The sequence below is a fragment of the Onychostoma macrolepis genome, chromosome 22 (genome assembly GCF_012432095.1).
Source record: "Onychostoma macrolepis isolate SWU-2019 chromosome 22, ASM1243209v1, whole genome shotgun sequence".
Classification (NCBI taxonomy): Eukaryota; Metazoa; Chordata; class Actinopteri; order Cypriniformes; family Cyprinidae; genus Onychostoma; species Onychostoma macrolepis.
The window spans coordinates 18,552,456-18,571,174 of record NC_081176.1 but is presented as its reverse complement, the minus strand read 5'-3'; the positions used below and the strand labels follow the sequence as shown (position 1 = coordinate 18,571,174).

At 33.5% G+C, this 18,719-nt stretch overlaps 1 protein-coding gene across 6 annotated transcripts in view; it reads left to right on the top strand.

Annotated features, from left to right (window-relative positions):
* The window catches only part of patj (PATJ crumbs cell polarity complex component), a 135,366-nt gene that overhangs the window by 53,231 nt on the left and 63,416 nt on the right, over positions 1-18,719 (top strand). For 3 of the 6 annotated variants that reach the window (XM_058760163.1, XM_058760167.1, XM_058760162.1), the window contains exons 29-30: positions 1,081-1,140; positions 7,117-7,240. In XM_058760163.1, coding sequence (XP_058616146.1) covers positions 1,081-1,140; positions 7,117-7,240 — 184 coding nt within the window. The remainder of the gene's footprint in view (positions 1-1,080; positions 1,141-7,116; positions 7,241-18,719) is intronic. The other 3 variants (XM_058760164.1, XM_058760166.1, XM_058760165.1) reach the window with 3 other exon arrangements.

Here is an 18,719-nt window from a genome sequence, read left to right as displayed (position 1 = left end):
TGAGAAAAACTATCCTCATAGCATATACACAGAAATGTAAGGTATTCACGGCAACCCGTCAAAATAAAAGTTCGGTTTCACTTGAAGATATTGGGCAGAACGTAATAGGCTACTACTATTAAAACCTTATCTTTAAGGAATAATCATACAATGTCTTCAATGTTATTATCAATATTAAATCCCCTTTATTTTTATGTCGGGAAAAAACGGAACCCCCAATAATTTAGATTATTGTAATAGATTATCATTAATAATATTTAATAATTATAAATACATATGCATTTAATATTTACTCAAATTACTTAAAAATTCACAAAAATGTTGAAAAAAAAATGTTTATCCATTGATTTATCAAGTCTTTGATGCATTTGTAAACCTTAATTTTGTAAACATTTTGTAATTAAATTATATTATTTTATAAATAAAAACGTACATTCGTTTTACATACAGTATGTACTCAAATTACTTGAGTCACAAAATTTGTTTATTATCCATTAACAAAATCATTGGCTAATTGGCGGCCAATTATGTGTCTTGGCCTATTCTATAACTTAATTTTCAAATAATAAAAAGCAGTTAAAGATGGGAAGTGAGTTGGAAATATGCCTTACCAGAGACCTACTGGATGATTTTTGCCTCACAATATTGTTGTCAGAGAGCAGCATACAAGCCTCCAGCAGTCCTTATTAAGGATCTGTGTGATTTAAGAGTAGCTCTTCCTGAAGCTGTCTGTGTCGACCCCAAGGCTGCGGGCGCATCTTGTGAGCAGAGCTGTTGTTTCATATAACTTAATGATTTTTCTGGCCTTCGTTCGGATGCATTGCAGGTTAGGTACGTCCATACAAACGGAGGATGTCCCATGCCATGTGCTAATCCCTCCTGATTGGATGCTTTCAATAGTAATAGCGACACTAACGGGATGTCAATGATTGATGTCTTTCTCTGTCTGGGATAATTGATTTTGTTCGCGCTCAGCCCCAGTCTGGGAACGCACAAATCTCTTGAGCTGATGCGTCCGGGTTTGTTATCCTTGAGGTTGACTGTGTGTATGTGTGTATGTGTGTGTGTGTGTGTTCGCAGCCTGTTTCAGTGACGGCCTCCAGCATTAGACAGCACAAGGCTAAGAGGAAAGCCGCCCAGGTGAGTTGCAAGCCTACGCTCTGCACAAGCTCACCCCTGAGTTGTGACTCTTTAACCTTCAGCTCTGGGCTTCTCAACCCAAATCCTGTGGTAATATGACAGATGTTGCAACTAGAGCTGTAAATTTAGTGTGTGCAATTATTTAAAAGTGATGATCTAAAAATGTACCTAATTAATCTCTTAATTTTATTGTATCATTATATTAATAACAGTTTAGAATTTTTTTTTAGTGCTGTCAAATTAATTAATCGTGATTAATCGCATTCCAAAATAAAAGTTTGTTTACATAATAAAATTTAATTTCTTAAATATTTACGTGTGTGTGTATGTTTATATATACATTATACATATGCACAGTACAAACACATATGTAAACACAAACTTTTATTTTGGACGTGATTAATAGCGATTAAACGATTTGACAGCAAAAATGTTCAAAAGTTCAAAAACCTTATTTTCAGGCTTAATTTAGATTTTGAATGCTAGATTTTCAGTGTGGTCTCAGACTTCTGGACCACATTTTATATCGGTGCATAAACTGACAGTTAATTTGTAATTAATTAATTTTTAATTTAGCTAAATAAAAATAACAGGACTAGCAAGATTATTTTTCATTGTTTTAATTTGAATTATATTATTGTATGTGTGTGTGTGTGTGTGTATATGTATATATATATATATATATATATATATATATATATATATATATATATATATATATATATATATATATATATATATATATATATATATATATATATATATATATATATATATATACATACATACAGGTGCTGGTCATATAATTAGAATATCATCAAAAGTTTTATTTATTTAAAAGATTTATTTCACTAATTCCATTCAAAAGTGAAACTTGTATATTATATTCATTCATTACACACAGACTGATATATTTCAAATGTTTATTTCTTTTAATTTTGATGATTATAACTGACAACTAAGGAATAAAGGATTTTTAGAAATCTTGGCCAACTGAAAAGTATGAGCATGTACAGCACTCAATACTTAGTTGGGGCTCCTTTTGCCTGAATTACTGCAGCAATGCGGCGTGGCATGGAGTCGATCAGTCTGTGGCACTGCTCGGGTGTTATGAGAGCCCAGGTTGCTCTGATAGTAGCCTTCAGCTCTTCTGCATTGTTGGGTCTGGCATATCGCATATTCCTCTTCACAATACCCCATAGATTTTCTATGGGGTTAAGGTCAGGCGAGTTTGCTGGCCAATTAAGAACAGGGATACCATGGTCCTTAAACCAGATACTGGTTGCTTTGGCAGTGTGTGCAGGTGCCAAGTCCTGCTGGAAAATGAAATCAGCATCTCCATAAAGCTTGTCAGCAGAAGGAAGCATGAAGTGCTCTAAAATCTCCTGGTAGATGGCTGCGTTGACTGTGGACATCAGAAAACACAGTGGACCAACACCAGCAGATGACATGGCAGCCCAAATCATCACAGACTGTGGAAACTTCACACTGGACTTCAAGCAACGTGGATTCTGTGCCTCTCCACTCTTCCTCCAGACTCTGGGACCTTGATTTCCAAATGAAATGCAAAATTTACTTTAATCTGAAACGAGGACTTTGGACCACTGAGCAACAGTCCAGTTCTTTTTCTCCACAGCCCAGTTAAGACGCTTCTGACGTTGTCTCTGCTTCAGAAGTGGCTTGGTAGCCCTTTTCCTGAAGACGTCTGAGTGTGGTGACTCTTGATGCACTGACTCCAGCTTCAGTTCTCTCCTTGTGAAGCTCTCACAAGTGTTTGAATCGGCTTTGCTTGACTGTATTCTCAAGCTTGCGGTCATCCCTGTTGCTTGTGCACCTTTTCCTACCCAAATTCTTTCTTCCAGTCAACTTTGCATTTAATATGCTTTGATACAGCACTCTGTAAACAGCCACACCTTTCAGTAATGACCTTCTGTGACTTACCCTGTTTGTGGAGGGTGTCAATGTTCATCTTCTGGATCATTGTCAAGTCAGCAGTCTTCTCCATTATTGTGGTTTCAAAGAACAAGAGATACCCGGAATTTGTACTGTAGGGATGGTCATTTATTCAAACTCAAATGTAAATATTCTAATATTTGGAGATACTGATTTTTGACTTTCATGAGCTGTAAGCTCTAATCATTAAAATTAAAAGAAATAAACATTTGAAATATATCAGTCTGTGTGTAATGAATGAATATAATATACAAGTTTCACTTTTTGAATGGAATTAGTGAAATAAATCAACTTTTTGATGATATTCTAATTATATGACCAGCACCTGTGTGTGTGTGTGTGTGTGTATATATATATATATATATATATATATATATATATATATATATATATATATATATATATATATATATATATATATATATATATATATATATATATATATGTATGTGTGTGTTTACACTTTTTTTTTTTTTTTTTTTTTTTTTTTTTAATCTTGAATATTGAGAATGTTTATCCAAAGTCAAAGTGAACTTTATTTATTTCGTGGCAAGTTATTTTACCATAATTATAAAAACTAATTTAGCTTTTGAATGCTTTGGTTTGTTTTCAGAATGTGCATAGTTAATAAAAAAAATAATAATAAGCATTAAAAAAATGTATGCAATCTGGCTAGTCCTGTTACTTTTTATTTGCTGTTTTATTTGAATTATTATAATAAAATAATACAAAAACAATATTTTTCATTAAATATAAGATTTCTAGACCATATTTTGTATCTGAAGACATAATATTGGCTGTCCGTGCTAGAGCTCAAATCAGCAGCATTCACTGCAATATGATTCTCACTGGAACTGCAGTGTCCGTAATGATCCGTTATTAAGTCCCAGCTGCCTGTAATGATCACAATCTGGGTCTCTTTGCAAAGAAGCTGAATGCTGTATTTATTATGGGTCTGTTTCAAGATGTCCACTAGTGTAAGTGTCTAAGGCAGAATTCCACTCACATCAAAGCACAACCCATCACAATCTGTTATAACCCTTGCCTCGTGTCAGAATCAAGAGAGAAAATGAAAGAAAAGAGGACAAATGTGCACCAGCAAGCCCATGTTTCTGAGAAATGGTGTCTCTTCCCAAGAGACCTGGGGAAGAATCCTGATTTAAAATCTAGATACCTCTGGTGTGGCTGTATTTTGATTAAAACTGTTTTATCTAGCAATTAATTTGAAATGATGGTAATTTGCCTAATTGCTCCTTCATCCATTAGTTGCATTCGGCTCCCGAGGCTACGTGATTATTCACCGCAATCAGAATACGGGGCCCTATAATTACACCCCGCAAATTTAATTAACATTTCAGCTCGTATCTGAAGACAAACTCGCTCTGCTTTCTATTTCTGGTGGTACGTTCAGAAAGAAAATGGAAATTTAGTTTTGAAAAGGGAACAGAAACAGACAAAATAGAACAGTTGACTTTTATAGTGAGTTGTAAACAATTTTTTCTGCCTATTGTGTGCAAAATAGTTTGTTTGCTAACATAGGAAAATTAGCTTTGACTGCTAATTCCTGTATTCACGTCTTTTGCACACATTAGTGATCTTTTTTTTTACGTATCTTTCTTCCATCATTCATTAGCTATTAATCAGCAGCAAGTGCGGCTCTCAGGAGCAGTGAAACATTACGGCGTGCTTCTGTAAGCGCCGCTAATAGTTAATTAATGCTAATAGACCCGATAGAGGCAGCTAGCATGAGCTAATATAGCTGCAGCTCTGTTGACAGATGGTTAGCCTTGATTAGACACTGTTGTTGCTGGTCAAGTGTGTTATTTAACATGTGTGTTCAATGTATTGTTAAACAAACCCCCCCAAACTTTCAGTGTTAAACTACTCAGAATTTTCTAGAAATTGTATAGTGACGTGATAAAAATTAATCGGAACAACCTAGACATCACTTAGCAACGTCCTAAAAACAACTTGGAACACCACAAACATTACACAGCAACATGCTAAACCATAACTAAGAGCACCATATTATTCTACTCAGAACACCCTAGAAATCGCATAGAGTCTTTAAAAACTAAGCACTGTAGAAATCCCATAACAACGTGCTGAAAACTACTCGGAAAACTTGCATATTGACTTTCTAAAAACTACTCCAAACACTCTAGAAATCACACATTGATGTTCTAAAAACTACTCTGATCACTCTAGAAATCACATATTGATGTTCTAAAAACTACTCGGATCACTCTAGAAATCACGTAGTGCCATGCTAAAAGCTACTCTGAAAACACTAGAAATTGCGTAGAGACGTGCTAAAAACTACATACAACACTCCAGAAATCCCATATCGACATGCTGAAAACTACTCGGAACACTTTAGTAATCGCATAACGACGTTCTAAAAACTGCTCAGAACACTCTAGAAATCCCATAGCAACATGCTAAAAATACTCAACACTCTATAAATCCCATATTGATGTTCTTAAAACTAGTCAGAGCATTCTAGAAATCTCATATTGACATTTTAAAGACTACACAGAACGCAATAGTAATCATACGAAATTCTAAAAACTACTCGGAACACTCTAGAAATTGCATATTAATGTTCTAAAAACTACTCAAAACACTCTGGAAATTGCATGACAACGTGATAAAAACTACTCCGAACACTCTAGAAATCACAAACTGGTGTTCTAAAAACTACTTGGAACACTCTAGAAATCACATATTGATGATTGTGCCATGCTAAAAAAAACTACTTACAACACTCCAGAAATCCTATATCGACATGCTGAAAGCTACTAGGAACACTCTAGAAATAGCATAGCAACATGCTAAAAAAAAATACTCAACACTTATGAAATATATTAATGTTCTAAAAACACTCAGATCATTCTAGAAATATCATATTGATGTTCTAAAAACTATTCAGAAGACTGTATGGCTCCATGCTAAAAACTACTTCAAGAAACACTCAAGAAATTGCATGGCGACATGCTAAAAACAACTTGGAACACTCTAGAAATCTCATATTGATGTACTAAAAACTACACAGAAGACTCTAGAAATCACATTTGTATTTATGAAAACTACTCAGAACATCAATATGCAATTTCTAGAGTGTTCTAAGAATTGCTCAGAACACTCTAGAAATCGCATAGCAACATGCTAAAAACTCCTCAGAACATCCGAGTGGCCATATTTCAAAGTATAGCAACAAATCTGTTCACAAGGAAGGACCACTGACCATTTAGGTCAAAGTACATTTAAAGCACTTGGGGGTCCAATAAAAGCACAAACGGTAAATAGTCATCATGAATTTGTAGAACAGTGTGAGTTAAAGTGCCTTGTGTTGAGATGTTGATAACAACTTGAATGGTGGCTTTCCAGAAAATTATTCCCATGTCCATCTCCTGGGGCTTTTCTCCAGTAATGGCGGCTTTATGACACCACTTCTCGTAATAGCCCATTGCTTAATTTCGCTATCAGTTACAGCTTTCTTCTTGCTCTTATCATTCACATCTCTCTCTCTCCTTCTGTCTCTCTCTCTCTTTTATTCATGCTTTGTTTGGGTTTCTAAGTTTGCTCTGCCTTTTGAGGAATAGTACACCCAAAACTGAATAGAAAAGAATCACAGAAATGGCGTAAAAAGGATCCGTATGACTCGTGCACTGTATTCAAATTTTTCTGAAGTAAACTTGGAGAAACCCAAACTCAAGTCATTATTTAAGGACTGAATCAGTTTGATTAGTGAACGAATTAATCATTTGGATTGTTTTCTTGTTTTTTTTTTTTTGTGAACTGCATTAACTGTTTAATTAAGAAGATTAAAAAGACTTTTCATTTTGGGGTGAACTATCCCTTTAAAATCATTGCATCTTTCTCTGTCTAGAGTTTTCCCAGCAGCATTCATTCATATTCATCTCTCACTGTTTATTTGTTTGTCAGCATCCTTTATAGTGTCTTTCCAGAGTGGGCTGCATTACACTCTCTCTCACAGTCTCTTTGCTTTTTGTCTTTAAGCAGAAAGCAGGACAGACCGGCGGCCCTCCACCCATGCGCCTCCCCCCACCTTACAGACCCCCCAGCCAAGTGCAGGAGGAGGAGCAACAGGAGGAAGAGAGAGAGGATGAGGAGCAAGCTAAAGGTGAGAGTCTGCTGATCGTACAAAACTGAACTAGTCAACATTTGATGTGGATCAAAACCTTTCATCAAAGTTGTCCTAAAGCCTAAATCCAAAATGTGTTCTTGTCTTTGATCTTTGACAACTTTGATCCACTTCAAATGTTGACTACTATATATGTCCTTCATACGTGTATCACTGGCTATGTTCGGAATCACATACTACCATACACTATTTTATTGCAAATAGTATGGATAAGTTGTAGATTTTCTGTATTCATACCTGTGAAACCTAATACATTTTCATTATGAGGGCTGTCTGGTTATTTATTTATAAATAATGGTCAAATACACAGATGTTTAATTGAATTCAATTATTATTAAAAAAACAATAATAATAAATATTAATTCTGTGTCATTAATCAACATATGTAATAAATTTTATATATATATATTTTAAAATCAACTGACAGCCCTATTTATTATTCAGATTAATTACAAAAAAGTACATATTATGTTTTGTATGTATGGAATACCCTATGAATTAGGACTGTCAATTTAATATGCCATTTAGTATATTTCACCATATAAAAACAACGAATATAATAATAATAATAATAATAATTGCAAAATAGATATTGATTTGGGGAGGAAAAATGTCTTATATTTTTATTCAGAAATTTACATTTTTCATATATTTTTAATAATAACAAAATAAGAAAATAAGAGTCAGTAGGGGTTGAAAAAGATAGATATTGAATTGAATAAAATGATTAATATTAAATTAATATTTGCTTAATGTTTAAAGAAGAAAAGGATATTAGTGATTTAATTGCAATGCATTTTATTTAATTAACATAAATAATATTTTTTAAATCATTTGACAGCCTTATTCATTATAGAGTACAATTTATTGCAAAAAAAATATATAGGAAGATATTTTGTAATGCATGGAATGCAGTTTGCATTAGGTCTAATTTAGTATATATTTGAATCAATTGATTTTAAATAATCTACATATATTTTTTTAAACAATTGACAGCCCTCTCCATTTATACAGTCGTGCAGTTAATTGCAAAAAAATATTTAATGTACAGTATATAACAGAGCACTGCGCTGGGTAATATGTCCTAGAATACAGTGCATTGACGATGACATGGATTGATTGCCATTATAATAACTGGGCCGCACCTGCTGAATTAAACATGCAGCATAAAGAGGTCATGTGACTACTATATACCGTTTGAACCATTTATCATTGCGCATATTATACATTAAGCAGTACACTATTATTTTATTCAGAACATAGCCAGTGTCTTAGGAAGTGGCATGCCAAAACAATTCTTTAGCCGTCCAATAAGGCGTCCCAATTGCAGCATGCAGTACCAGATCTCATTCATCTAGTCTGAGCTGGCAGACGTTCTCAGCGTCACCCCGCCGCTCTAATCTCTTTCCACTTTGATGGTCCTCAATATGCCATGCAGGCAGTGCGGCGTCTCCAAATCTCTTTTTCATTCTTGTCCGCCACCGGCCCTTTGACTGGCTCTGTTCCCGGATGCCATCCGGCGAGCACTTCTTGTAAAATCTTATAGTGTGAAATTGAGTCTTTGTTGAGGTGTGCAGTATTTAGGAGATGGTGAGCCGGATAGGACCAATGAAGTGGTTACGTCCAGTTAAACTTGCTGTGGTGTGGTGTAGTGGTTGAAGATCCAGATTGGAAACTGAATTGAGGTGGGTTTGGGAAAATACATGACTTTTCAGTGTTGTGTCCTTAACTTCAGGTTAGGCTGCCGACCTTCACATATAACACAGAATCATCCCGTAAGAGAATAGTATTAAATCCATATAGAAAATTGTTTGTCCAGTATTTTTTCTTCAGTATTTATAGTTTTTTTTTCTTTTCTTTTGGCTTTCACCTAGTGTAAATGTGTCAGCGTTAAAAATGGCTAAATAATTATTTATAAATAAATAAAACAAGTGGTATGTGTTCTATACCGGTAGACATGATTAAACAGTGTTAATTTGTCAACTGGTAAAGATTTTGGACTGTTGTTTCTATTGTGGTTACACGCTCACATGATGTCACTGTGCTATGTGGTCACAAAAACGTATTGTTTGCACACATTTGTAACCATTGTGGTTTAAAAACAAGTGATTTTAAGCCATTGAAACACAATCAGCAGCGAAAGAGAACTCATGAACGGTTAAATACACACACTTGTATGTGTCAGAATGCCGGTATTTGCAAGGATCTTACTGTAAACACAGTAATTAAGGTCTTAAGTGAAAGCGAACCGCTGAGAAAGAAAACATATGCAACAGTATATTGAATCCGGGTAGCTCTTAAAGTGACAGCAGTCTAATATTCCTGCTGTCTGACATTAGTGTTAATCAAACAACAAAAGAGAGAAAATCTCTCACTGCTCTTGACCAAATCACATTTGTAACTTTAATAAGAAATATATATTTAATTTACACAGTGAGGAATATTGCAGTGTTTTATACTTTTGTGTTGTAGTATTTCTTATTTATTTGTTCTACTGTTTTTCTTTTTCTTTTTTTTTTCTTGTTTTGTCCTATGGCTTGTGATTAGTTTCCTATTCTTATTTAATCGCTGACTGTTTACTGTCTTCAGTGAGCTTGAGTTTGTTTTGTTTTTTCGGCTAGTATTAGTTTTCTATGATATTGACACTGGTGACAAGTGTTATGAAATTTCTAATTTTGATATCATAAAGACCTTATTTAAAGCAATATCGTTATCTGAAATAAAATTACTCCTATATGGTGATAGAAGATTTTGGTCATATCCCCCACCCTAGTGTTACACTTTTGTGACATTACAATTAATGTTTTTTCGCAAAAACAAAAGTGGAAAAAGAGCAAAGCTGCAGGAATACACTGTGACTGTGTAGCATTTAGATTCTGTTAGCTACTGCTAGCATTTAGCTTCATGTTTTTAGTTTTGTCTTTTGTTTTTACCACATACTGTATCTTCAGTGTGTGCTGTTTCCTTCCATGAAATCTTCAGTTTTAAAAGTCAACATCTTGAGGCTTTAAAATAAGAACTTGATTTAGCTCTTGATTTAGACGTGTTTGTTGTTGTATATAACCGGCTACCATTTAGCTAGCAGGACTAAATGTAAATTTCGAACAGAGTGCTACTTCTCAAGCTGCTACTTGCTAGTTTCAGCTCATTATTTCCCAGTCTCCACCATTTTGACAACAATGTAATGGAGAATGGGTACAAAACTGCATGTATAGACTCTGAATGTGTTGCTTTTAGCTTCTGTTAGCATTTAGCTTCTCCATTTTGTGCAATTGTATTCTATGGATTTGGATAATATAATATGGATTTTCAATTTAAAAGGCTTATAAACTTGGAACTTAAGCTCTTGAATTAGACGCTTATGTTGATGTGACAAGTATAAATGACTACCTTTTCACCAGCAAGGCTAAATGTAAAGTTTGGCTAAATGCTACTTAGTAGTTTCAGCTCATTATTATTCGTATATATTCCCCCATTTTCCACAAATCTGAAAAAAAAATGTGATGGAGAACATCTAAAGCTGCATGCATTCACTGACTGTGTAGCATTTAGCTTCTGTTAGCTTTTAGCTTCTCCGTTTAGTGCAACATACTGTATCTTAAGTTCAGTTGTTCTCATAAAGTTATTTTAAATATAGAAGTTCTATATTTATAGAAGTGTGTGTGTGTGTGTGTGTGTGTATTTATTTATTTATTTATTTATCTCAAAGCTCTAAAATACTGTAAAAATGAACTTGGAACTTAAACTCTTGAATTAGACACTGTATGTTTTTGTTGTTCAGTCCGCCATTTGAATATAACATGCAATTTAGCTAGCAAGACTAAATGTAAAGTTTGATAAAGCACTACTCCAGCTACTATTTGCTAGGTTCAGCTCATTTCCCGTATTCCCCACAGTTTAGACAACAGTGTGATGGAGAAACATACAAAGCTGTGAATGTGTAGCATTTAGCTTCTGTTAGCATTTAGCTTCTCTATTTTGTGCAACATACTGTATCTTTAATTCAGTTGTTCTTACGAAGTGATTTAAAATGTAAAAGTCAACATCTTGATTATGTGTTTTTGTGATATATCAAGCTCTCTACAACTAGCCACCATTTAACCACGAAGGCTAAATGCAGGTACTTTTGTAGAATGTAGAAATATGTAGAAGTAGGCTGCTACTTGCTAGCTTCAGCTCATTATTTCTCCACATTTTCTGCCATTTGGAGAGCAATGAACAATGCATATTGTAGATGATAAAATGGCTCTCATGACTCTAGTCACTCTAGCTCTCTGAACGGATCTTCCTGTGAAGCTCGTCTTCTGGTGAGGTGATTTTGATGAGCGTTGCTTCCTTCCCGTCAGTAATACATTACTTCAGGTTACCTCATCTTGCTTCTGTCAGTCCAATCAAAGAATTCTTTGAATGGATTGATGGAAGTCAATACGTCAGCCCTGCCGAAGGCCTCAACATCCCGAACTGCTTAAGTTAGAGGGGTTTTTCTTTTTCCACTCCAGCGCGTTCAGGACAAACCTAGTCAGCAGTTTACATAATCCCTCAACATAAGAAAACGTCTGCTCGCGGATTAAGATAAGAGTAATATTGTGTCGGATTTATTGAATGTTGAATAAACACAATCCAAAAACTTTGCCTAAAACTTGTCGCAATAGGATTACGGGGCGTTTGCCTTGCAATGTAGGACGTGTGATAAGACGACCTCTTATGTCAGGATTTGCTGATGTGCATTTTAAATTGCACGCGTTTACCAAAAGGTTATTGCATAACTCATATTTGCTCTCTGTAAGCAATTACGATATATTGTATGCTGGACGAAGTGCTGCTTCCACACCAGATTTATACAAGTTTAGGAATGAGTGAATGCCGCCATCTGTTCGCATCTGCGGCGAAGGCAGGGGAGAAGGCCGTCTATTGTTTGAGGTTGAAACGAGGACCTTGAAGCAGCTATTTATCTCAGTTCAGAGCATCAGTCAGCTTGATGAATTGTAAAAGACTCGCAAGATGGCCAATGGAAAAATGCCACAATGTAGGCAAAAGGCCCATTTTTCTGTTCAAATCTGTCTTTGGCAGCATCGGTTTTAACAGTTTCTTTGGAGGAATGGCTTTGTTTTGTGGTCTGGGATCATCTAGTTTTTGTCCATCATGTGGACTTGATGGATCACACTTGGTAAGCCAGACTAGAAATACTTTCTTCCTTATAGACTCACATCCATTGATATCTAATGCATATTACTTTAATGGTAGTAGGTCGTTTGATGATGATGATGATGATGTTTGTTGTTTAGATGGTATTTCATATAAATAAAAGATACTTTGTGGGCAAATTGAGCTCCAGTGTGGACCAGACTGAATGCTGATTGTCAAAAGTCACGTCCACATAGTTTACCGGTCTGAAAAACAGGAGCGTCTGCAGGGCATCTTTCCAACTTGGCAGACAGTGTTACTTGAGGTTTCTTGGGAGATCGAATCTCTTTTAAAAGTGATTGGCTAAAAGGTTTACCATCACTGTTCAAAGCAAAATACAACAGACTTCATTTAATGCTAGAGGCCTTTCTCTCTCTCTCTCTCTCTATATATATATACTAAACTTAAAGTATATAAAGTGTATTTTTGTCAATAAACACCTAGTTTTCCATTTGTCACCTGCAGAAGAAACAAAGTGTAATCACATTTTGAGAAGATAAAGAGGGCAAACAAGACCCAAAGCTCTCCCTCTGTTGCTTTTAATCACCAGCTCAACTCGCGATCTTCAAGGTCTCTGTTCAGTTTCTCCTCTAGTGTGTTTGATATGTGCCTGTATGAGTGGCCACTACACCTCTGCAGTCACTTCCTGTGCCTGCCTGCTGTAATTACTGCTGCATGATTAATAACTCCAGTGATTGCAGGAGTTTGGCAGGCCGTCGCTCTTCCCGCTGCGTGTTTGTTCTCACGCATGCGCGCTCGTGTCCGTGAGCTCCAGTATGCTGTGTGAAGCCTGTGCTGAGTGTGTCCAGGGACGGCACGTCAGTGCTTTAATGTGCTGGATTCAAATGGATCGCTGCCAAACAGCAGCTAACTATACAAGCATCACTGTCAGAGCCGCCGTCCTCCCTCGGCACCCCTATGGCTCAATCAGTTCACTTCCTGTTCAGATGAAATCTCTCCTCTTCTCCTGCCTTACTTTGAGTACCATTTGACTATGACGACATCACTTCCTGTCATCATTCGAGTATGTTTTTCTTGTCAAGAAATCTTTGTAGTACCATTTTAATATTTTACTGTTATTTTGATATTTTATTGCAAACAATTATAAAATATATATTTTTATAAATATATAACAAAAGTTATATATTTTTATTTAGCATGTCATTATAATACTATTTAAAATATATATTATTTTATAAAAATTATAAATATTATTAAAATATTATATAGAAATAAAAAATATTAATGTATAACAAATTATAAATAAAATAACATTTTTAAAAATGTATACAAAAGATTACTAAAAAAGTTAAAAAAAAACGTGTTTGTGTTTGATAGATGGATAGATAGATTTTATACATTTTAAATAGTTCATATATAATATTTTACTTTAAAACTCATAATACCATTTTAATATTTATTCTTGTTTTAATGTTTTAGTAAATAGTTAAAAAGTGAAATATTTTATAAAATGAATAAATATTAAAATGTTATATAAAAATATGCATAACAAAAATTATAATAAAATAACATTTATTTTAAAAATGCATACAAAAAATACTAAAGTACAAAACCATTCATGCATACATGCATACATAAATGTGTGTGTATGAAGATGGACAATTTGGCACCAATATAAAATACTGCTATTTATTTTAATATTTTACTGTATTGTACAATATTGTACAATAAAAATGATACATAAATAAAGATAAACAAATAAAATAATTTTATTTATTTTATTTTATTTTATCAAAAAATCATTGTAGTACCATTCTTATTTTGATCATTTATTTTGATATTTTATAGCAAATAAGTTTTATATATATATATATATATATATATATATATATATATATATATATATATATATATATATATATATATATATATATTTTATGTATAACAACAATTATTAAAAATATATAAATAAAAGAAATTTTATTAAATTTTACATTTTTAAAAATATATAACACGTATAGAGAGTAATGCGAAATTTGGCACACTAATATAAAATAAAATAAAATAACCTGTATCTGTAAAATTATCTCTATTATAAAATGTATTTGTTCATTTATTCATTTATTTATTTATTTACCAGAATAATTTTTTTCACTTGTGTCCGTGTTGTTTATTTTGAAGAATAGCCATGCTATATTTTATGGGTATAACACTATGTATTTCTCTTTTTGTTTCTTTTGATACTAATCTATTGTAATGCGATGTCTATACGAAACATTAAAAAATGATGAGTTGTGAAAGAAGAGTTTCAGAAAGGCCTCCTCAGATTTCATGGAGTTGCTCAGGCTGGCCCTGAATATTTCATTGGCTGCTCCAGTTTTCACGTCCAGAAGAAATCAGTCAACATCAGAAGTCTGCGTATCGCTGAGCGCTTTCGCCAAATCTATAAATCTATAAATCCTCCATGAGAAATGTTGGAATCATGCTTGAGTTTTTTCTTTTCTCAAAGCTGATCAGAAACATTCCACTGCGGCAAAAAAGCTTTGGGATCAGTACACCGGCATTACAGCCTCAAAGCACACAAATAAATCATCTCCTAGATCTGGAAAGAGCTTTATTTTGACACTAGCCAGGCCAATAATCAATCAAATATATAAGAAGCATCAGCTGGTTTATCTGCAGTAAAATCTGCATTTTGGAAAAATTATTGTAATTATTATAGATTTTTTTTTTTTTACGAGTACGATTAAATACTTTTTTTTTTTTTTTTACCTTAGCTACGATTAATTACACTTTTCAGATGCATTTCATTTCTATTTAGCTTAATATATTTCAATTAAACACACTTTTTAGATCCATTGCATTCATATTAATATATAATGTGTTATGTATTGGAATTTTGAAAGAATAATAATATATAATTTATATATTATTAAATGTATTGGAATTTTTGTAAAATGCTTATTTCTCTCTAACGAGTACCATTAAATACACTTTTTAGAATGAAATGTTTAGATTAATAATAATATTTTGTGTAAATTGTAAATGAATAATAATTAGATTAATATAGGTAATAGTATTATTATTCATAATATATTAGTATTAATGATAATATATTAATTAATAAGTGTTATTATTTCAAAATGTTTTCCTTGATGAGTACAATTAAATACACGTTTTAATTCATTTCATTCCTATTCATATTTTGTTATATATAAGATATTTAGAATAATAAGAACTTTTATTATTAATATTATTTTGTAATTATTGTAAAATGCTGATATCTCTCTGAGTATAACGAGTACATTGAATACACTTTTTAGATGCATTTAATTTATATCAATATATTGTGTAAATTGTGAAGTAATAATAATAATTTAGTATTATTATTAGTATTAATATTTTTCAAATCTCTTAATGAGTACAATTAAATAAAATTTTTATTTCATTAATATGGATGTTGAGAATTTTTCAAAGCATTTGGAAATAATAAAATAATAATAATAATTGTATTTATAACAATACCAGTAATATTAATAGTAGTAGTTTTTAATGTACCATCAGTATTTTAAAGTGCTATTTTTTTGTCTTTAACAAGCAACATATTAAATACTTTTTATATGCATTTCATTCATATTCTAGTTGTTATACTCCACCAGAAGATTTGAGATCATTTCTTCTTATGCTTTAGCGGCGAATGGAAAGCTTTTCTAGGAGTCAACTCCTTCATGTTGCTTTCCTCTTGAGCTTCATGGTGTCTCTGCTGGTTTTTGTGAAGGAACGTGACTCATCACTTTAGTAAATTGGTGAGCCGCCTCAGTCTTCTTCAGCCCGGGCTTAATTAAGAGCCATAATGAAGCAGAGCTAATGAGAAGTCTGCTGTCAGTGTTATCTCTTCATATATGGATTAAACAAGAGCGAGTGCCGAGTGATCAAGGAAACCTTGCGTTACGGCTCAAATGTTTCGCTTTGTCTTCTCCTCCTGTCATCAGTGGCTATTTCTTTTTCTTCTTGCCTTCTCTGGGTTTCTTGGTAGCAGACTGTGAGCGGCTCTTCTTCATGTGTTCAGTGCTGGAGGATTGGGGTTAATGCACCGAATATGGTTATTTATCAGATGGCCGCTGAATGCTTGACAGCTTTTCTACATATATTTAAGGCCGAATGCCTTACCTCAGCAGTCTTTGTATATTGTGACAAACAATGTCTCTAAAGCAGATTGATGAGCAGGACAGCATTAGTGACTTTGGAGGGGAAGCTGTTTCGGCCAGAGGCACAAGAGAGACCCGCATGACGGGTTTAAATAACATTTTCTATTAAATATTGTAAATCAAATAGTTTTTAAATTTAAATTTCATGTAAAAGTATTTTTATGGCATATTTAATGTATTATAGGAATATTCCAATTGAATTAAATGTTGCATTGTAAATTAAGCATTACTTTTTACGATTTAAATTACATTTTATATTAAATATAAAATTTTTATAAAATTACATATAATAATTTATAAAAAACATTTTAGATTAAATATTATAAATCAAATTATTTTTAAAGGGTTAATCCACCCCAAAATGAAAATTATGTCATTAATTACTCACCCTCATGGCGTACCAAACCCCGTAAGACTTCGGAATCCGAATTCTCCGTTCATCACAAATTAAGATATTTTTGATTTAAATCTGAGAGCTCTCTGAACCTCCCATAGGCGGAAATGGATTAAACATGATCAACGGCCAGAAACGTAGCAAGGAGATCGGTTAAATAATCCATGTGACATCAGGGGTTCAACCGTAATTTTACGAAGCTACGAGAATACTTTTTGTATGCAAAGAAAACAAAAATAACGACTTAAAATAACGACAAATTGTTGAATAAAGTTGTTATTTTTTTCTTTGCGTACAAAAAGTATTCTCGACGCTTCATAACGTTACGGTTGAACCACTGATGGCAGTTGGAGTATTTCTGGGGTACAGCTGTGTGAAAGGCAGGATAAATCTGGCAATGGTAAACTAGTAAACTTTGATCAAAGTTGAGTTGGTGTCAAATTTAACGTATGTAACATGGACAGAAAAACAGTGTAAATTCAAGCAGAAAGTGTACTTAATCTAATTCAGTTTAATAAAATTCTGGTTGAATCCCAGTTCATGTTTTGCTTTGTTCCTACTTTGGTATAGTTATGAGTCATGCGTTGTGTATGGTTCACAAAACTGGTAATAGGACTTCCATGCAGGCAGGGTGGCCATCTAATATTATCTGTTCTATAAACTTAAAGGTGCATTTTTGATTCTGGTATGTTCATAAACTGAAAGCCAGCAAAATTACTAACAAATTTATTTGCCAAGTGTAGGAAGCCAAAGGAACTCCTACAAGTGTGCAAAGTTATAACGTGTGTAACGTGGACGGAAAAAATTAATCATGCAAGATTGCCTCTAACACAAAATAATACCATTTCATGAAAACTGGCAAAGAATAGAACAAGTTCATAACACATTAAAATAACCTGTCATCATTTACTATCAAATTTAAAGATCATACATCGTGAATGAAATAACATTTGTAACGTGGACAGATAAAATGAGTAATTCTGCTGAATAGAGCACCAATAACTTTTTATGCAAAGTAACCCTGAATATTTGTTAACTAACTAGTTATGACTAATTATTTTTTTAACATTTGAAATTTATAACTGTGTGTTTAATTATATGCTCTGAACACCACAGCAAACTTAATTTACAGAATAGCTGTTTCATTTCTTGAATACACTTCTTAAAATTAAGAATCTGAAATATGAATGATGACTGTTAGTCTCCATGTTCATGTCAATTACAAGATAAGGATATTATCTTCTCTATGATAGGCTGCAATTTACATAGCCTGATTTACAGAATATGATGCTGCATGAATGGTGGCCTACGTAGTATTTGGAAAAGTTTTCTGATTTCATATTATCGCATGATAGGCTAATCGACCAATACAGGCAAGGAAATGAGCACAAATTCACGGTACGCTCTAGCTGCCATCAAACGGAGCTGCAGTGGAATTGAAATTAAACTCGCGCATCGCCTCTGGGCTACATAATTTGGACATGATGACGGTACACTTGACAGGCTGTGGAGCTTCATTTTACCACAAAGCTAATGTTTAAACTAGCTTTATTGTGTGCAGTCAGTGCGGAAAATCTGTGTGTGTTCCTTAACATTATAGCCCAGTTCACTGTCGTTTAAAAACCTACGCGATTAACGCCGACAGTTTATTCTAATGGCATAAGTGAAATTGTGTTAACGCGCTATTAACGTGTTAACTTCGACAGCCTAA